The sequence below is a fragment of the Metopolophium dirhodum genome, chromosome 6, assembly GCF_019925205.1.
Source record: "Metopolophium dirhodum isolate CAU chromosome 6, ASM1992520v1, whole genome shotgun sequence".
NCBI classification, from domain to species: domain Eukaryota; kingdom Metazoa; phylum Arthropoda; class Insecta; order Hemiptera; family Aphididae; genus Metopolophium; species Metopolophium dirhodum.
In genome coordinates, this window is record NC_083565.1 from 3,934,429 (window position 1) to 3,957,866 (window position 23,438).

General features: G+C 29.9%; 1 protein-coding gene across 3 annotated transcripts; it reads left to right on the forward strand.

Moving 5' to 3' along the window:
* The first annotated feature begins 5,403 nt into the window (after positions 1-5,403).
* On the forward strand, positions 5,404-21,574 carry LOC132947126 (uncharacterized). Of its 3 annotated transcripts, none has more exons than XM_061017322.1 (10): positions 5,404-5,562; positions 9,764-9,926; positions 10,317-10,438; positions 10,519-10,742; positions 11,736-12,001; positions 12,079-12,281; positions 12,359-12,483; positions 16,318-16,484; positions 16,548-16,749; positions 18,129-21,574. In XM_061017322.1, the coding sequence occupies exons 2-10, from the start codon at positions 9,848-9,850 to the stop codon at positions 18,460-18,462; spliced, it is 1,722 nt and encodes a 573-aa protein (XP_060873305.1). In that variant the 5' UTR covers positions 5,404-5,562; positions 9,764-9,847; the 3' UTR covers positions 18,463-21,574. The 3 variants fall into 3 exon arrangements, 2 of the variants coding, with proteins under 2 accessions (XP_060873305.1, XP_060873306.1); XR_009664834.1 differs by lacking the exon at positions 5,404-5,562 and having other exon boundaries at positions 9,582-9,926; positions 18,129-18,708; positions 20,305-21,574; XM_061017323.1 differs by lacking the exon at positions 9,764-9,926.
* Positions 21,575-23,438: the final 1,864 nt, after the last annotated feature.

The following is a 23,438-nucleotide window of genomic DNA, read 5'->3' on the forward strand; positions in this document are numbered from 1 at the left end:
AAATTTTCATAATATACCAGATACCTAAACATAATATGCAGTTAGTTGTGGGCTTGTGGCACACGCAAGGGCATGGAATCCATTACTTATTTTGAGATACTCATTTTTTTTTGAACCACCACCTAAACATATTAAAAAAAAAAGGTGATATTCTAAGATTTACATAAATTATTAATAATCAATATTTTACTACTGAATTTCACCTTTCTAGGCACCAAGTCACCAGATCTACTAAATCTAGAATCCCATTCCACAAAAAAAAAAAAACGCTTTCACGCTGCTATAATGCCAACACGCAGTGAGAAGGAGGGGATTGCCCTATTTCTTTAAATCAAAATGATCTTACATTTTATGTTTTTGAACCTATAAAGCCTTGTTCAAATTTTTAATATAATTTAAACATATAAATACATACATTTATATATTAATATATTAAGTACTTGTCGAATACCGTGGTCATAAAAGAGCACAGGTAACTAACTGCTTTCTTCATATTATTATTTAAATTAATTTTATTGTAGAAATACCTAAATTCTGTAACGAATTTTTTTTTGGTTTTCCGATTATTTATTGCGCAGTTTTACTGACAATTTATACTTCTGAACCAGCCTAATTCTGAAATAGAAACTCTAATTTATCACCAGATACCTACCTCAAAATTGAAGATTGAACACAATAATATTATATAATAATAAAAATACACATAACATTGTAGAATCAATTCATTAATCGCTCAGCTGACAAATGAAAATCTATAAAAAAAAATTGAGAATATAATTTTATAATAGACAAATAAATCATATAATAATGCTTTATGACCCAAACTCTGGTTACGGATATTGAGATTTTTATTAAGAAATCGTAATGTAAAACTAAATAGTACCTATATGGCTACATATTATATTATTGAATAATTCCATGTCATTCCGCTATCCAATAAAAGTATTTGAACTCTTATACGCGTATTATATAATAGTCGATCGTACTCAGATAGACGTAATATACTAATAACCCCTCATCGTTATGGTGATATTCCAAAGTTTAAACAAAAAACACACATCATTGTAAAATTGATAAATTCGTCGCTTAGCTAAAAACCTAAAAAATGGGCATCGAAAAAATTTGTATTTTAGGTCAGTATACCAATTGCTGCATATACTTTAGGTATGTTTATGTATATTAGGTAGTTATATTATAAATGTACAAACTATTATTGATCTTCATGGAATAAAAATTTAAAAATCGAATAAATCGTTTTTATTAAATCTGAAAAAAGCTATAAACTTGTATGTTATTATGAATAATTTTTAATTATACAATAATATATACTATTGTACTGTAATATAAAATAATATTTCAATAGTGATTTATTTAATTATAATTATATATTTGTGTATATTAAATTATATATTATACATTATTAATGTTCATGATCATTATATTCCAATAAAAATATTGTTTTATGTGTTATCGAATAAAATGAATATTACCCTGAAAATTACCGAGCGCAGTTGGTCTATCGACCTAGAAAATGATTGATCGCAATTGGTACTAACAAATAACTAAACGCGTATTATAATAAAAATATGATTTAAAAATAATTAAATCAACGGTATAATATGCTGTAAGTCTCGAACCCTGGTTACGGCCAGTATACTGAATAGGCTTTAGATTTTTAATAAGAAATTGCAATGTAAAGTACCTACCTACCTATCTATATGTAGAAGTTGGGTTTTTATTGAATAATTTCATGTCATTCTGCTATACGCTGGAACTATTTTAACTATATACGCCTATATAATAATAGTCGATCGTTCATAGACCGCAATAGACGTATAATAACCACTTATCGTTATGACGATATGCCAAAGTTTAAGCAAAAAAACGATTCTTTTGTGGCGTGTTGGTTTTTAATAGGCGTTTAGGTATACACAAATCTATATAATGTCTGCAGTAGGTATTTATATTAACTATCAACTAAAGCGGTATGAATATTTATTTAGGTTAAAAGGACATTTAATTATACACGAGTGTCACATTTACTATTGCTATGGCTGGGAGCAAAATTGTACTAAAGCGGGCCAATGAGCATTACTTGAGCATTATTATTAATGAGGTTTTCCGCTTTAATATATTTTAATGAAAATATTCAACGATATGATAAAAATACATATCAGTAAGAATATTCTGAACATTCGCGATATAGACGAATAGACGATATAGTAACGACAAATAGAATATTATCATAAACTACCTACATTTAAAAAAAATATCAAATTTTTTAGTAAATAACTTTATTATGACCAGGCTAAATTAATTTACTATGTCGTTATGCCTATACTCTGTCCCATGAGAGAACATGTCGCGGCCCGACCAAATCGGTTTTCCTACGCAACTCCAACAACACCCCGACATAGGGGAACCGGTTTCGACAGCAGCATGACGTGGGGTAATGTGCAGAACCATCATGTTCTCTCGTGGGAAAGAGTATAGTATCGTTTGTATTTGAAGAATCACTAATCGCTATAATTTATAATAATGGTTATTTCGATTTTATTTCTATCTTAATTATATATTCATAATTTATTATGAGTGGGAAAAATGTATACTTATAAAACATTTTTTAAATTATTTTCAAACATTTAATAGTGTAACCAAAGATACTTAATACTTATTTAAACTATAAATACATATAGGTACACATTAGTTACTATTATTATTAAGCATTTAGATATTAGGCACTTAATGCGATTTCATTAACGGGGTTAGTATCTTTAGTTATTTTTCATATTATTATATTGTTGCTTTGATACAGTAAAATGAATGCGAATCAATGAATTATAATAATAATAATAATAATAATAATAATATCATTATAATAATCAACGAAGTCTTAAATATTAGAGTCAAAAATGTTGTATTGTATAGTAATATAATATCGAATTTATACATTTCTTTTGAACTAAAACCACTGCATGGTTAACACACACGACACACATTGTCCTACACTAACCAATCCCCTATTATAAAATTTAAAAATGTAATCCCATATACTATATAGTATAATGGACAATATATATTAGATTTTGGGTGGAACGAGAAATTATTTATCATTGGATTCGAATATTGTCTTCACTCAATGACGATCGAAACTTAACACTTGGATCATACAACTATACGGCAGATAATACGTTTACTGGTTTTTTGTTTGAAAATAAATCAATACCAAAACTTTATCCATTCATGTATAGAATATTTTCAAATATAAACTGTGAACGCTGGGTATTAATTTAAGAAGAATAAAACCACTAAGTAATATCTAAAAGAAAATACTTGCTAATTTGATGTTTATTAAATCTGGACATTGAATCACCATGATTTCTTATTTAATAGTGAATAAAATACAAAAATTTAGCTTGCAGAACATATTATAATATGTAGAAATAGATTGAAACAGTAACAGCGTTATCAGGATGAGTTTTTAGACCTTTTTTTACGGGTAAACCTGAATTTTACTTACAATGTTTCTTTAGTATATTACCTATTAGTATATGACCTATTTACGCACTTGGGTCGAATAGATAAAGCTACTTTATTGTCCCAAAAATCACTATAAAGCCTTCTAAAATTTCGTTTTTTTCGTTAAACAATAAATAGGTAGGTACCTATATTGTTTTATATTATTCACCTAAAATTGTCGGGACTTTAGTCTCCCTACATGATTTATTAAGTTATAAGGTACCTACCTAATAGGTTCATTATAAAGACAAATATTATCAAGAATTATTTTATCTTGGTGTCGATTGAATAAAAACGATAAACTACTTATGTTGTTACTTAGTTATTTGCGCAACGTATAATATTGTTTTCAATAAAACGACTTTTATCACAAACATTACTTCTAAATAATACATTTTAAAATCTGTTTATTATTTTTCTCTGACTTATAAAAAATAGGCCACCGTCAACAAACGTTTGACAGGATAATGTACTTTAGAAATATTGATTTCGATTTTATTGCTTTATGTTTTCGAAAATATATACCAGTATCATAGAAAACATTTATTGAAAAGGCAGGCACGGTTGTAACATCGCGTGACTTTATGAGTATTACTTTATTGCAATAATTGTAATAGGAATGCCAAATGCTTTTAATCTAAAAAAAAGACATAAAATTGTATAGGTGGTACTTAATAACTTTGTTTATTATCTTGTATTATGATTTCTTGAACAATAAATATATTTTTATAATTTTTGACTTTCTGTTATAAATTATAGATATTCTAAGTGTGATAGGTAACAATGAAAAGACATTTTTTAAATGTTAATTTACCATATTTAGTATTTTAATAATAGGTATTACATTGCGTTAACTGAATGTTATTGTAAAAAAATCTACTTTTGAAATTTAATTGATCTAAATAAGAGAAACATAAACTTAATATATTATTATTAGAAATAACATTTATTGTACAGTATTATACCTTAGTCATTTTTTGTTTCTGACTTCTAAATCTATGAACCATTTGAGGTAGTTTATATCATAAGGAGAGATTTATTAAAATGGATATAGATTTTAGATAATTAATTTAGTGTTCTTTTACTTTTCTGTTTACATATACTATTTTAAGGGAGATTTGAATAGGCGATAAATGTGATAAAAGGGTGGGATGGTATGTCGGTATACTATAAAACCGCATGCATTTATATACCGACGCTTGTTAGTTGTATTCAAAAATGTTCAAGCTATTACTACGCTTTTGGATTCAATAACATTGTAACATAATAAAATAAATATAAATTAAAGGTATAGGTATAATCGTGTGGATAATTATTTATGAATCTAGTTATGATTAATTTAAAATGTTTATAATGAATTTAATACTTTTGCAAATTTTTTTATTCACACGAAAGCAGACAATTTAAATACGTTATCCTTATTTTGTTTGTTCACCTGTAAATTACACACATAATATTATATACTTTTGACAACACATTTGTATATAAGACATACGTTATATTATATAGTTACAATATATTAACTAACTTTTTTTTTTAGTACATCTATTGCATCATCATTAATCTCATATGATAATAATATAACCAAATATAATAACGTTCTACAATAGAGATTCGTGTAAAAAATATAACAAAAAAAAAATAATAGTTTAATAATATAATGAATAATTACTGTAGTACCTATAATGTATACTGCACTAAACGGTAAACCTTAAACATTACAATTCGACCTAATCAGACACATTGTATCAGTTATCCGAATAACGTATGATAGAGCACCCTTTTATATGACCTTTTACACATACAAAGTTTATCAACTATTAGTTTAGGTAAGTACCTACCACAAGGCTTAATAAATTTGATAGTCGGATAATGTATGCGGTACCGCGTGTTAAAACATATTCTACTATGTATACTTAATAACTACCTATATGTATCTGTTTAGCGAATACAAAATATGTAGATTCATATTCAAATACACGAAAATGTTAGCAGCGCGGCATACCACTCGTATCAACAAGAAAAGATAAGTCGACTTATCCAGTAGGTATTAAACTCAGTACCATATTGTAATTCAAATCATCGATGTAGATAATTTCGTATTAAAACTCGATAGGTAATATTGTGTGGTGTTAAATGAAATGAACGTCCATTATGAACGCAATCATTTCTCTTAAACTTTGACCGACATTACAACACGTTTTTATAAAAATTTAATCATAATTATTAATTAATTTTATTTAAATTATTATTATTATTTATATATTTATGTTTTAGTACATAGAAAATACATTTAACACTTTTAAATTTTAACCCGCATAAATCCTAAATTCACGAATGTATAATGTATAATAATATGTATTATATAATAATATTTACACAGGTACCTAATGTACATTTTTCCAACCATATTTTTTATGACAATTTAATTAATGTTATTTAAATCATTATTGTTTCTGATTGTTTTTTTGTGAAATTATAGGAATAGAAAATATTAACTAAGATTAATATTATTTTGTTTGTAAAAATAAATTATTATATCAATAGTAATTAAAAAATCCCTAACCTTAAGAAGTTGTATGATTTTCGATGGCCACTATGAATTGTGGAACTTGTCTCAACCTCTGTTTTGATAATATAGGAAGTACCTACTGTTTCACTGTCACGTTTATCAACGATAAAAATAAATTTGTCATGTCACCAACACAAACCGAATATCCACAGTCCTCATACAAATTTTTCCATAATTTTTCGTTTATAGATGTTCTTCATTTTCTTTGTCGCTATATCTGATTTTAATTCTCAATGCTGAGGTCGTTGGGGGTTCAGGAGGTAGTTGTCACCACGTACATTGCTATAAGGTTATATTAATCCAAAATTATCGTAGATCATAATAATATATTGTACCACTACCTATTATTATTATATATTTGTTTTTATAGTTTTAAGCCTATTACTATTATAAATTTTGTAATATAATACATCAAATATTTGATGCAAATTCATTAAAAACTTGTTTATATGATGATGATATAATTATACCTAGTCTGTTCGATGGCCGAGATTGCAGACAATTATTATTTACTGCGCACATAAAGTCGCTTTAAGTCTAAACCGAACACTCCGAACGAATCCATCCCGTGTCATTAATCATTAATCATGTACGTAAAATATTACTCCCGCAGCCGTCTACACTGTATAATATATATATATACATTATATTATATATTAATATTATACGTATAGGTACACAGGTTTGCTCTTGATGAATAATCGTTATTTCAATTATATTATGTGTATAAGGTGATTCGCTCAAAACCAATTGGTACGAATTTCAATTCAGATATATCGCAACATTTTCAAAAAAAAACTCAACTGCATAAGATAAACGGGTGATTTTAATTTGAAAAATAATTAGTTGATAACGCCATGAGTCACTACTTAATAAATGGTGAAAACAAATCAAAGCATTTTAAAATAATATGGTCCTCGGCTCTCGAGTAGGTATACTTAAAAATTCCAAAAAACAGAATTCGAGTTAATTCGTTATCAGCGATAATAACCGACAAATCATTATCTGTACGTGAATTTGAATTTCATTAAATGATCCACTGAACAGCGGTCGATACTAAATGGGGCAGAAATTAAATGTATACAATATAATATGTGAGGTAATGACGGCTGCAGAATCTCAAAACTGAAATAAAGTCCTAGGAAAAAAACTGACTATAGCAATTGAGTCCTCCTTATCTATAAGTGTTGACTATAACTGTTCCGATAAAATAGTAAAATAATAAAATAATAATAATAATAACAAAGAATTGCTAATAACGAAGACCGCTTATAATAGTGAATATTTTTCTAATTAAATTTAAATCAGTAGTATTTAAAGTATCAATATCAGTAGCAAGTCCAATATGTATTACAGTCGTCGTCCGATAATTCGAACCTCGATAATTTGAAAAATTCCATAAATCGAACTAAACGCGGTCCCCTGAGAAAACCTCTATAATTAGAAGAATATATTTCGGTTTCCTTGATAATTCGAAAAGTCTGACAGTGGTTTTTCGACTTTAATCGTATAATTTTACCAAAATAAACCTCTGCAATTGGTAAACAGTTGTTGAAATTGAATAAAACGTAGTCGGTCTGAATATGAGTTCCGTAAAGTGTTTGTTGCTCACCGATAAAAAAAAAGTGATTGCGGCAACCGAAGCTAGTGAAAAAAATCTTACTTCATTGACTTGTTTACTTAATACTTTAATAACATAATATTATACACAAATATATATTATTAAATATCAAACTAAATGTATAATAAATTAAATAATAAATAATAAATACAATGTATGCATATGTAATACAATTGTCATTACCGAGCACTCGGAAAATCGAAAACCTCTATAAAACGAATTTTTAGCTCGGTCCCCTGAATTTCGAATTACGAGTGACGACTGTAGTTAAGAATGTTTAGATGGTCTTTTACAAATGTTGTCTTTTGCTTTTATTTTTAATTCATTGTTCAGTATTTGTCTATTTAATAATTTAATACCGTCATTATATAAAGCAGGACACAATTAAAAAAAAATTTCAATTTTTTTTTTTTTGAGACTCATTTTGAATGTACTGATAACGACGATGGCCAAGTTACAGAGATCATATAATTATTTTATTTCAATAGGTACCGAAAAGATAGTTGAAAAGTTGAAAACATATCCCTTAAACTGGAGCCTATGCCGGAATTCGTTTTGTTTGTGTGTATATAGAATATTAGTAAAGCATGTTTATTCAACTGATTGGTATGTCTGGTAAATACTGGGTTTCGATAGGAAACTAATGAAAAAACATTAAACTATTTATGCCAATTCGTTTGCTGTTATAATAAATGCGGATTTGTTGATATTTAAACGGATCACTGCGCTTAATAAACCGCGCTAGAGGGTATATCATCGCGCTAACACCAATGTATATTAAAATGTTGATTGTTTTAACAGTAAACATTCTCTATCTCGTAAAGAATAAATGTTTTTCGAAATACGTGTCCAAGGAAACGTTACGCAGTCGACAGCATTTTTCACTTACACAAAAAAAATTTTGATCGCACAATAATTTTTCAAGTTATATTATAACGCAATTTGGTGATGAATTCGTATAGTAGAAAAATGTGTAGATTTTTCTATTGAGAAGGAATACATTTGTTTTGTGTTTTAATTGAAAAAAAAAACTATAAAAAGAGAAGCAATCACGTTTTTATTTTTTTATGTCAATTATCTCACCAAATCGTTTTTTATATAGCTAACTTGAAAAATAATTTTATTCTGTTTAAAAAATAAATTTACCAAACAGTGTGATCAAAATGTTTGTAAATGTGATAAATATTATTCGTGTCTTTTTTTTATCTAATGACCAGCTTGGAAGAATTTCTTCTAGAACCTTGTTATTAGTTTCGTAATTATTATAAAATACATTAAAATGTTTTTTTTAATGTTATTATAGTATGTACCTATACTTATATAAAATACTTTGATAGGTCTGAATTAACTTAATTGTTTTTAGTATTTTAGTTTGTAAGCAACTTTATGTGACAGCCACTAAAGTCATTCCTGTATAAATATTTACCACTGATATTTTTGGCAATTTTTCCGTTTAATATTGAGTTTATTCAAATTCTGATTTTTTAGATTTTTAAGTATATACTTAAAGACTATGTTTGAAATTACATAGATTTTTATTCCAGTTAAGGGGTGACGATAAAACTTCATTATTTATAATGAGAACCAATCATTTTTATATCTACTGTAAATCGTTAAGCAGATGATTTTTCTAAGTGTTTGAAGATATGTTCCTTATTAATTATTATATATACCTACTTGAAATTTCCCAAAGTCAAAATTTGATTATATTCATTATACCTATTAAAGGAAAAAATGGGGGCGCGCGTGCTTAGTGAATCACCCTGTATATATTATAACGTAATAGTTTTAATGACCGCTGATCTACACGGTTTTCATTTACTATTATGTTATGTGTACAGAACATACTGTCTAGCGACTAAACTATACACTACAGTCGTCCGGAAGTCTATTTCCTACATGCACATTAATTATTATTATTTGGGTGTGTTGCCCATGGATACTCTACTTCACGCATTGCACACACATGCGCACGCGCGTATACTGGTATACATGTTTCATTTTTACTATGTATAAATGGATGAAATGTCAATCAAACCGAACGTTTCCAGCAAAAAACTCAATCCTGGACAATACATAATGGAGGTTGATGGAACTGCCTGTCCAAATGCAAACAATTGTCTTGGAATGTATACATGGATATAAGGTGGTTATGTTTGGTGTGCATAATAATGTTATCTAGCTGCAATTTACAGAGTTTCGAACAAGAAGAAGGTGAGCAAATATTTTAGTAATTTATTTTGTGTGACCAATTCATCAATAACGAAACAAAGCAAATACATTCGGTATATAAATTCACTGAATTAAATAATAATATTATATACGCGACTTTTGTGTATATGTATTTATATCGCTTAAAGAAAAAGGATAAATTGGTATATAATTACTGTGTGATATATTGTATAATACTTTATTAGAGTTATAGATAATTACAGTTATTTTATATTTTATTTCAAATAAACAAAAGTGACTTGCATAGTTGCATGTAATATAACAATAACAACGATTGTCTATTTTTTTTCTATACTTTGATGCTGTTAAAAGATAAACCATAATTAATTTTCGTAGTAATATTACACTCGGTACTTACTTGTTATTTTTCAGATAATCTAATAGACTCCATGCACAACTATACAAATTTGAAAATATTTTTATGGTCCGGTTCAGGAGATGGTTCGAATGAACCAACACAAACAACCACCACTAAAAAAATGCCATCTTATTCAGTAAATTAATTGATTTATGTTTATGGTGATTATCGTAATAAAATAAAAACATAAATGAATGAAACGTAACATTATTTTAGGAAAATCCCGAGGACTGTATAGGCGGGCAAGATTGTAACATTCAACCTACGACGTCTATTACGCCACATCTCGGGGTTATTGACATTCCACAAACTGCCGAAATACCAAACAAAGAATATTGGATAGTAACAGAGTTAAATTTCGACTCGCCAGCAGATGTTCATATTTCCATACCAGTCATAAAAGAAAAATTGGCCATCCTCTACACGATTGCTTTTACTAGGTATTCTACGTCATATTTAAATTATCTAATACGCACATAGGTACTCTTTTAACATAGAACATTCTAAAATATATGAAGTTGTACGTACAGCATCCGTTTTTATACGTGTGGCCGTGTACCTATGCTGCAATAGGAATACTATGCATAATGTAGGTACCTACCTATATGTACAACAATAAATAAACGCACGTAGAATTCAAAATAGTCAAAATAATAAATTATAAGCTATAGTATAATAATGGATTATTCAAAAACTAGTTATTAACTTTGATTGAACGACCCGTTATTTATATCAAACGCAATACAATTATTATTTTTTAGTCGAGGTTGCATGAGATTGTAATACTATTGTAATACTATGTATAATCAATGGTAATACTTTTAAACCAAATTAAGTTTTTTACCCCGAAAAATAAATATATTTGATATACGTATACAATTACCTAGCCATCTTATTTGTCGAGACAATATTATTATGTTTTTATTTGTTACATATTATTTTCGACATAAATCTTTATTTGTTTATTCAATGGCGTTACAGCATGTAAGTATTCGACATAATATTCCATAATGATCGTAACTATGTATACAAAAAAATAGCTGAATACAATAATTATTATTATCTATATATATTATATAGTTTTAAAATATTATGTGATCCATAAAAATTGTATATAAAATTATATAAACAATACTAATAATAGGTACAGTGCAGTTACTATTGCCCAATACATATTTTTAAAAAAAAAAATGATTTAATTTTAAGTCATAGTGGCTGATTGCCGATTGACACCAGATATGAAATGAAGTTTCGATAATGCATTGTTACGAAGCAAACGTTTGATCAATAAAATAATATCGTATACTTCAAATACGTATATCCGAATTAGTTGTCCATAGAATCACAGGCGATTAAGTCCGATGTATACGTAATGTAGGTGCCTACTATATGAATACTATTTACTAATCATTATAATGTTGTTTATCCATCAGACAACAGGCTCGGCATCTCGGACTAAATTCGAATTGGACCGAGGATGAAGTAAGCTCAGATCGGAATCGAAGATGGGATACAAACGAAAAACCGATTAAAGTCAAAGTAGACGTTCTATCCGTACTGAACAAATTGGATTTGGTTTATTTCGTCAGCGTAAACGACCATCCTGTGTCTGCTGCAACAGCAGTACGTGACATGAGCCTTGTCACGACACGGGAAGTTGCAGATCATTTGGGATACGCTGTAAAAATAAAAGCCCGCCGTGAGTAAAACATTAGTACCTATATACATGGGTAATGTAATTTATTAGTGCTAAAAACTCGTTTTTCTCGTATATAGCTTACCTAGATGGATTACATTTTCAAAGAGTTCGTGGTGTAAGTTATGGCGAGATTTGGATTTTCATCACCGCCACATGTATAGTTATACTGGTACTCGTTACTGGCGTTGTCGTGGCGCATAAGAAAAAAAGAAGAAAAAATAGCATCAGCTCCGACAGGACTAACATGGCGTTTTGCGAAGATCAAACTCCTCACAACGATGTATTTATATATTTTTCGATGTACTGCTAAAGACTTTAAGCCGACAGCGCAGTTAAGAAATATTCACTATTTTTCAGGTAAAAACAGAGGCTACGTCTACTGAAGATATCGGTGCTCTCCACACGCCTGAACCAAAGCCGAGAAATAGAAATAAAATTTCAAATTCATTGCTTTCGATGCAAGCAGTTAATAAATTTCAAAAGTTAGTAAGTCAATTTAGTATGGAATAAAACAATGTATCTACACCGAAAAAAAAATAATAATATACTTAATGTACATAAATAAAAATAATCCAAAGAATGACATATTTTCTTGTGTACAAGTTCTATAAAAAAAAAACGAAACGAAACAAAAAAATCTTGTAGGTATAAAATGTGTGTAATTTGTATATATTATCATGAAAATGTTTATTCATTAGGAAAATCCAATAATTTAAAACTTGACGAACACCTTAAAGACGGGTTGAGCGATTTTATCTTAACGTAAAAAAATTCCTGGGGCGTTTTATTTTAGTGAGAAATAAGTAGCCATTGAGATGAAACTAACATGATAAACAAAAAACTAAACGGTTAGATAGGTTGCATGATAGATACAATCCCGGTATCCCGGGGTGAATCATCTCAGGAGTATAATATTATACTAATATGATCAACCGCTATAATATGGACGGATTACACAGTATAATAATTTAATAACAACAGATGATAATTTATTGTTTTATTTCATGAGTGGTTTTTTATTATGAATAATCATTGCCCATAGAATTATACCGCATAAAAAGAAACGTTACAATACTTACAACAAATATACGATCACACACAAATTAATAACTTCACGCAACATTATCGCACGATCATGTTCTTTTATAAAATAATTAGGAACGAATAAAAGTTTTAACTAGTTATACGTAGCTCCTATATAAAAACAAAGTCATTCAGAACTACGTTTGTTTTAGTGTAGTTAAATTAAATTATTAATAGCTTTATTTAAAAATATAAAACTTACATTTTATGTTTAAATTGCACTTATTTACTTGTTGATATGCATTTAATTAAAGAAAAAACAACTACAATTTAAATCAATAATTATAAAATAATTTTCATATAGAACAGTAGTAAGTATTATTATTACTATTATTCATATTTCTTACATTAAATTGGTTCATAAAATATATATAAATGTACCTATACTAATTATGCTAGTAAGAACTAAGGGCCTTCTACACAGCATTAATCTAAGGCTATGTATAATGTCATGGATAATTATAATAGTTATTTTATTTTGGTAAAATATGAACTCACTCAATCGTCAACAAACATATTTTTTTAAATATGGTCCCCAGGGTGTAACTAACATATATTAAAAACAGTTGTATCCATTTAAGTCTAAATTAAATAATTAATAAATATTTAATTTATTTAAGAATGTGTATGTTATGTTAATAAAATATATTATTTGGTTTTAAAATAAATAATATTGTTATGTGTTATTTTAAAAATAATTAACCATTGACGCTATATATATATATAATATGGCTTTAAAATCCCGGATATTTTATGTGATCGTATAATAATCCGATTATAATCTATATTATCCGAAAATCCGGATACCCATTCTCAGTCATTTACCAGTTTTCACACAATATTTCGAATTATAATTTATATTTGCATATTTGCATATCTGTAAGAACTAGCATCTTTAAAAAACTAAAATCTTAAAGTTAGTATCCAACTAGAAAAAGCTTGCCATTATAATTCTAAATTCACTTACTGTGTTTAACTTCAACTTGAGTTATTTATTTTTATTTAATATATTTTATAAGTTATAACGAGTAAATCCAAAATTATTACGTTATAATAGATACTAATTTTCAAGTTACGATTAAAATATGATTAGAATTACATTAGTAATATATACTATATAATTACTAATGCATTTATATTTTATACATGAAAGCATTTATTGTAGCAATTTATCAAACAATAGTGCAATACAGGTATTTCAGTTATTTGTATTAATTTAATTTTTGAATTTTTCATTAAACTGTAGTATAAAAAATACATTAAATACTAGTATTTCTTTCAACTCCGTTTAAGATATTTATAACATTATGAGTAAGAATTTAGAATATATTGCTCCTTTGTTTGGGTATTATGGAATGCCACCATTATTTATGAAGTTTTATTTCTAATAAAAATGATGCTACATTTACTTATGTTACAGTTACACTATTTCGTTTTTTTTTATCACCACAGTTCTTAAATTTGATTTATTGTAAGCCTACGTATCGCATTCATATTATACAAACGTAGATAATCATTTGTAGATAATATAATATTCTGCTAATATGATAGTCTTATTATCTGTCCAACTACGAATCCTTTGTAAGCATTGAGTCCGTCTGGTCGATTTAATTTCTTAAATTATAATTTAATGAACATCATAAATTATGCTACACAATATACGGGTATGATAATCGGTTTAAAGAGATCATATATTCACATATTAATAATTATTATATTGGACCATTACCACTGTTATTACAGTTTAGACGGGTTCTACTCACGGACGTATCATAAAAAAGTTGTAAAACTGTACAAATCATTAAAATATCAAGTACCTATTTAGTCGTGGTCTTAAAAATAAGATCATCCGCTAATAGCTAATACGTTTTCAATTAATTATTAAGTTACACACTATGACTATACCTAACCATTGATTTTATAATATATTATAAAATCAATAACTTAACCATAGTATAGGCGTCCACCGCGTCATATAGCGGAGGTGGCCAGCGATAAGAGTGTCATGAGTCGCATAATATAATAACATATTTAATAAGGGAATAATATGTAATAGCTAAGACCAAGAAAAAAGGTTCTCAATGGGATAATTTTTTTTTCTTCAAATCACAACAATTTAATAATCTAACGTTTAACAATGAACGGACGGGCGCCGGGGACACAATTTTTGTCTTCATATAATACCTATATTATTATTATGATATTAAAAATGTTTTGTGTCTTACAATAAGACGCGAGCCGCATGAGTCTACGACGCGATTCGCGATTTGAACACTCCTGGTATACTACCCCTAGGATTCAAAATCCGGATTACCACTTGGTTGAGTAACTGAAGTTCCAGTAAGCTTGTAATTTGTGTTTATATTCTATGAAATAGACAATACTACAGCAGAATTTAAGTACCTATCATAAAAAGTATTTTTATAATATTTAAATTGTTTTGATGTCCTGCGAAACTAGTGTAGATTTAATATTTTTTGTTTATTTATCATCAGAAAACGAGATGCCCCAAAAATTAACATTCCAGTTGTATTTATACATATATATCGTAAATATTATACTTAGTCACTTAGGTACTTATAATATAATGAATTTATATGTCTAATGCAGATTTAAATAAAGTTGAAACCGTGTTATACTCAGTTTTCTATATGACCCATTGAGTATTGACACTCAAAATAAAATAATTAAAAGTTATAATATAATCAATATAATCATAGATTCATAGTCGATAGACCATAGTTGTATATGTAAAACACTCGCAACAAGAAAAAAATCCTCAAACAAAAATTAATTAAATAGTTATTTGTTTGAGATATTTTAATTTCTTTTTTATATACGTAATATACGTTATATGGCATAATTGCATGATACGACTTAAGTTACACGTACGTCGTTATAATTTTGTACCAGGCAGTTGCTCAGCAACTATTTATTATTCAATTTAATTAAATAATTTAATACAATCATACGCTGAAAATAATTCATATGCAACAGCTGCGGGTATCATAAAAAGGGTTTTTGATAGCAGCAATAAAAACCATTACTTTATGTTATATTGTTTCAATAAAGTAGGTATAACTATATGTGTATACACTATACCTAAATATTAAACAATCATTAAAAAAGATCCAGACTAGGTGTATCCATCTAAATAATGTTGTTCTAATTTTTAATTACATTTGCGAAGTGTTAATATATTTCTCAATTTGTATGTATATTATATTTTGTAGAGATTCGATACCTGGACCGTTAACAGATGTACTGGATGGACTTAACGGAAGCGAAAATAAAAATGCACGTACAGTGACAAGACACGAGAGTATTAGTGGTCAAGATCCTGGAGTGGTTGGACCTATAGTTTGGGATTTACACTGTAAACAAATGAAAATAAAAAGTAGTGAGTTTCAACGAAAAACAAAATGTATCGTGCGCATACACATTTTAAAACAATAAATTGCAGACGATCAGGATGACGATTCGTGTTCGAGCTTTGACGCTTTCAACGCCATGGACACTAACGTCACAAAAATGCGACAAAAATTTCACGAATTACTTGACGATGCATTCACTTTGTTCGGTAGTCGAAACTCAAGTATGAACAGCGACGAAAGTACCCCGTCAATAAGTAACCATGAACAGAGATCAAAATCAGCTCCGTTTAGGTGAGTATATTATATTATGTAAACATACAGGGTAGGATACGCAAGGGGTGAGGTATGGAGGACTAAATACCCCTCCCCTGATGTTTGATTACATATAAATAATTATTTCTCGTTTATATTAGTAAATGTACAAAAGGGTAGTGATACACTTTATGGTCTTTAATAATGAGTACCTCTATCAACAAAAAATTTTAAAAAATTAATATTTTCAAAATAAATTAATGCTTTTTGTGATAACGAGTGTTAAAATTAATCACCCAGTTTATACCTAATAATAATATGATGCATACAAAATATAAATATATCATGATGCTTGTAAAACAGGTAAATATAATAATAGGTATGACGTAGTCACAATATACAGATAGGAATGTTATAAAATTTAAATGCAGAGTGAACACTGATAAATGATTCACCAAAAATGCTCACCATAATTGTTTCCTCTATTAATAAGGACTTATACAAATTATGATTTTTACATTTTTAATTATATACTCAACAACCATATTTTCAATTATCAACATTTTTAAACCATTTAAGTAGTGTCCTAACCTAAATTATTTTTTTCAGAAGATAAAACCAAATCGTTTCTTTCATGAAATATTGTTTTTGTACAATAGTCTAGTTGTTGCATTATAGATCCCAGCCTGCATTACCTTTGCATGATCGATGAACACAGAGGTGTGACAAAAAATAGTATGTGTAACTCGTGCAGGAAGGAAACTTCAGTCTTGGGCGAAACACGTCACCCGCAACTGAAATAGCTCACTTCTCGCCCATGCGCACACAATATACTATTAATCTAGTATTTATTATAATCGGACAACTTTTATAAATTAAAAAAATGTTGATGGATTAATCTAATTGATTATCATTTTTAAATCATTATTATAGACCCCCTATATTTAAAAAACCCATTATCGTTAGCACTCAAAGTGAAATAACTTAAAATCTACATGTCCGAATTCCGATTTAGATGCATTAACATTTTCGAAAAAGATATTTGCTTAATGACATACAGCGTTAATTTACAGTTTTCCAGGAAATATGGGAGTTTGATTCGTTAAAAAGTAATTTTATATCGCCTTATACGGGATACGCCTTAATATGGTATAAAAATAAAATCCAGGTGTTTTGGAGTTTATGGTCCTCAGTACTAGCCACTAGGTATACACTATACTTACTTATTAAATCCAAAAATCAGAATTTGAATAAATCCATCATTAAAGGTACAAAAACATGTGGTATGCAGGTGACCACGATCGGCGTGAATCACGTCGCGGTACATAATAACGTAAAAATAATACGAGTTTAATGTAGAAAATAATATAATATATGAATAGGTATGACCGAATAATGACTATGACGTTATACTGCAGGTGTTCCGCCACTTCCAGCGGCCGTCCGACCGGCCGGCCAAAGACGTCGGCGGACTCGAATGGCCGGGCCGCGGAAGACGACCAACTCGCGGCACCGGCGGCGGCCAGCCCTTGCTGGGCGCTGTCGCCGGGCGAGGCGTGGGCCGGTTCGGACCAGTCGGTGTTCGTGCCGCGGCCGTTGAGCGCGGGCCCGTTCCACCGGCCGGCCGTGCGCGCCGAGTTCATCAGCTCGGACGCCAACCTGTCCCCCCAGGACCCCGCCGTGCCGCTCATCGAGGCCATACGAAAGGAACTGGACAGATTCCCTTCGCCGCACGCCGACTCGTCCCGGTGACTCATATTATACACGCGCGTACGCGCTGCAGTGTTATACTGTGCCCATACATTATTATTATTATACATTATCATCATCGATCGTCGGGCGCGCGCGCGTACCTACTACATAATACTATTATGCTTGTTCGATGTGGATTAATCCACCTTGACTGCACCCGTTCGACGAACCCCTCGCGTCGTCGCCGCCGCCACCGCACGCAGATACGATGATTCATCGCCGCTTGATGAACGATAATAATTTATAGTACGATTATTATTATTATTATTATTATTATTACTTATGATATTTAATATTATTATAATATTATTATTTATATTATATTATATTATATTATTATTGAGTATATAAAGTGCAATGTATTATATACTCAATGATATTATTACTATACTGGCCTTGAGCCTCCTTCGCCAGTTTTACGCGTGGCACATCACGTCGTGACGGACAATATAATATTATTGTGAAATTTTTTTCACCCCCCCATCCGTGGATGATATAATATAGGCACCTCATACGGACGCCTTGTGTATTCCCTATTACCGAATTGGTTCCCGGCTATAGTTACTTAGGACTTAGGTAATACATTATTTACCGTGAATTGGTTCCGAATAACTCTCATTATAATATATAGGTTATATTAAAACTGTGCTGAAATTAAATTTATCAACTATATAGTTCTAGACTATGGTTACAGTTTGAACACTAAAAAAAAAAATCAAAGTGGGTTCCTCATTTGTAAGTTTTATATGACCAGAAATAGGGTAGATAGAGAATGAGTTAAACAGGAGAAATATTGTATATTAGGCACATACGAAATGTGTTATGTAATATTATTATTAAATGCTAATAGAATTTAGGATTTAAAAAGAAAATTTCCCGAGATCGGTTTAAAACATATATATATAGGTACTCACTAAAGTAATAATAATTATTATTATGATACTACGAACCTGTAATGTAAGAAATCCAGTTATATGTCAGGACGATTGTGAGATCAAATATAGATGAAAATCTGACCAACTTAGAAGTTTGAAATTATTAATTGTGGGAGTAAAATGTCCCACGTCAGCATAAATCACAAAATGTTTAGTTTCACGTCCGTCCACCATAATCGCGTCTCGTTTTTTTTTTAACAATTTTTTTATTCATTTCCTTATATTATCATATTATAGTTTTGTTTAATATTGCCATACAATTATGTAGCTTTCATTATTTTTATTTTATCAATACAACATTGTAGTATAATATGTCAATAAAATACTGCAGTGTGTCTACTTAACTTACATACGTCATGTGAAAATGTGTAACAATTATAATATAATACATGTAATTTATACTAATGTCACACATTCAATCACAGTGCACATATTGTGTTGTCGGATGGACGATCTCGGCATATCTACTTCCTCCCACTGTCTCAGCTTCTGTGGTTTGGTGTGAGGAGGCCAATGTCAAAATGGTCATTTTCGGAAAACAAACACCGCGGCGTTCTTCTAATAATAATATCGATACCCGCCCGCACATCAATACAAATGCGGATGAGAATTTTTAAAACGTTAGCTCGAAAATGACATTAGCCCTATTTGCACCGAGCCACGGATATATTGTATATATATATAATGTATACCTTTTTTTTTTTTTTTTCCCCATTTTGAACCGACGACGCCGCGGGAACTGCTTTCGCAATGCTTCCGCGACGCCGCCGTCGTTTATTTGAAAACAAATATATTATACATACGGGGGAGGTAGACGGGACAATACCCCGACTTACCACCCCTAAACATGACGTTTATGGTAAATTTTAGTTAATTTTAAGTCTTCGGCGCCTTACTTGTATTCTAGGGCCGACCGGAGTCCGCCGCCCTGGTCATCTCCTCGTTCGTCCTATGCAGACTTCCGGTGTGGTCCACATCCCTCCCGTGGTGTCATCGTGGGGGATGAAGAACGGTGGTCGGTGGCACCTCCGACGCATCGCTGTTGCGAAGTCAAATATGTACGCGAGCCGTTCTTCATCCTGCGGCTGACGTCAGTCGTGCAGCTGATCCTCCCGCTCGTCTGCTTCTTTTCTGTTCGTGATTGATTCCACCATATAGCTGTGAACTCACGTCTGTTCGTCATGGCCTGTTCTGCGATCCTTCCCCGGGCTGTCGGTTCTTCCGGTAGTTCGTCGGGCCGAGGGCCGCACAGGATTTCCTGCACGTCCCCGGGATCTGGTGGGCGTCGGAGAATCATATATACATTATACCTATATATATATACATTAAAATATAATATAATATGCGCTTGTGCTTATTTACTATGATATGTTTTACGCGTGAGTCGTCTTCAAATTCCAGCAAACTCCTCAAAACTCGTCGTGTGGTGCACCCACCCAACAGATATTGGACGGACAGAATGTTACGGGACAAAAATGTTGTGCGATACACGCGAAAAATATTTGTTTTTAACGTTGTAAAAAAACGCGCGCACACAAAAGGCCAAAACGTCCACGTCTATGTAATATATAAACTACGAGTCCCTTCAATATACCATATTATACTCCCATACAATGATTGTGATTGTAATGCAAATACATGATATTATGTACGAAGATATCACGCCGAGAACGGTATAAATGTTAATGTCGTTGTTTAGCGAATCGTGATTCGCGATAAAAGTATAAAACTAAAATGTTATATATTATTATAAACACGTACACACATTATACGTTTATGCATTTACACATACATAATAATATGCGTAATTATGACAGGCAGAATTCATTTATGGACAATCGTCGAGTAATTCGTATAATCAAATAATGTACGTTGGTTTGTAATCTAAATTATATTTTTGTCTAAAAATCTATGTGTTGTCTCGTGTTGTACGGATATTTTATTTTGAATATGAATAATATAATAGTTTGTAAACGTTTATATACCTACCTGTGTTGTACCTATATTATAATATAATTATTAATTTGTAAAACAATTACAATATTATGTGTTCCGTTTTACTATTTCTGTAAATATTAAATAAACCGCATTGTACGATAATGCTTATGAATTTACTGTTGGCCGTTGTAATATTATGACAATGTATCTAAAACGGAGCGATTACAAAATAAAACAATACAACGCAAAAATGATGTACCTACGACAATTGCTATCTCGCTACCCCTTGAAATAATAAACGACTTCACGTCACATGAATGATAATACAATATGGGTGGTTGTGGCATGATAATTTATATGAATATTTTACTTATTTGCTATAAATGATTTTATTTGCTCAGGAAATCATAAATTGAATACGAAATATTTTACAATAGGTATTATAGTCGTGTGTTTATTATAAGGTTAATATTGTACCAAGCCATTATTATAACAGATTTTTATTTACGATTTTTTTCCACCCACACCTCAAGAAAGAATTTTTACTTCAAAAAACAAACAATAGTGTATATCGGAAATGCTAGCGATTTCTACAATATTCGTGTTGGATGGTTGGTGGCTCCGGGAGTAAAATGACGACGAAAAAATATCAAACATATTAATATTATAATATTGTCGTAAATTAATAATCGTATGCCCCTCGTAATCTGCCGCAGTGGCGTCCCTAAATGGAACAATTTTACTTATGGAATGCTAATTCATTTTGTATACGAGAACCCTGTAAATTATAATATATTATATAATAATATTATGCTCGTCGTGACATATTATTATTACTCGGACTTTTATTTAATTTAAATATATTTCTACATGCGTGTAATAATATCGACGTATATATACTCGTAGTAGGTTATAGTTCGTTTATAATATTAGATGTTACGAATGAATATATGATTAATGTTTATAGGCTCGTCTGTACATGGATTCTATTGTAGTATGTTTATTATTGTTGTAAGACGCGAACAGTGACGTGAGTAAGCTCGATGATAATAAAAAAAAACTGTCTACGACATTTTATCTAACAAAATCTGGAGGGTACCCTCCTTTCACCCCTTTTCTCAATCGACAAGTACCCATATTCGTTATCCAGGTGCTTTATAAATGTATTTCAAATAACCAAATCTGTCGTTTAAATAATGTATACTGTGTTAACGCGAACAACAATAACTATTTACAAAAGGTAGGCACCTAACTAACCATCATATGGAATGGAATAACAATATTATAATATCAAACAAATATATACGAATAACATAATGGCGTACGACGGTTATTATGGTTTGACACAGGTATAGGCCGTAGCCCGTAGGCATATTATATTGTATGAAGTATTATTGTGCTAGCGCAATTGTGCTCGACGTTTCGTTTATATTGTATTTATATTGTACCAAACTATTCCTACGGAAACTCATTGAACGGTCAGTGGACTGTCCCGAGATACTTAGCCTGGCAATAGGGGCATGGACCAGTTGTGTCTAAAACAAAATCTGTATTAAAGGGTCAGTATACCAATTGCGCTGCTTATAATATTTTAAGTCAGTATATACCAATTGGCGATTGCGCCGTTCATAATAATTTAGGTCAATTTACCAATTTATTGTGCTGCTTATATCTTACAATTATATATTAATGCATATATTTGGTAGATTATAATTATAACTATTTTATTATTACTATGTACTAACTATTATTGACGTCCATCGTATAATAACTGAAAACAATGACGAACAAAATATTTTATTAAATCAGATAAAAAACATTTTATAAAAATATACTGTAATATTAAATATAGAATAATATTATAATAGTGATTTATTTAATTGTAATCATATATTTATGTATTATTGACATAATATATGTAATCATGTTCATTGTATTCCATTAAAAATAATGATATTATGTGATATTAAATAAAATTATTTATTATATGCTGTTATTGAGCGCAGTTGATCTATCAACCCTCAGAAAATAACATAGAGCAATATTGGTACCTATATGAAAAGGACATTTTAAGCGCAATTGGTGAACTCCCAACAATAGTTA

Excerpts from the sequence above, each read along its gene's own strand:
- LOC132947126 (XM_061017322.1), top strand. The coding sequence starts at position 9,848 with ATGGATATAAGGTGGTTATGTTTGGTGTGCATAATAATGTTATCTAGC. Across the intron at positions 9,927-10,316 it reads GAGTTTCGAACAAGAAGAAG|ATAATCTAATAGACTCCATG; the intron begins GTGAGCAAATAT and ends GTTATTTTTCAG. Across the intron at positions 16,750-18,128 it reads TCAAAATCAGCTCCGTTTAG|GTGTTCCGCCACTTCCAGCG; the intron begins GTGAGTATATTA and ends GTTATACTGCAG.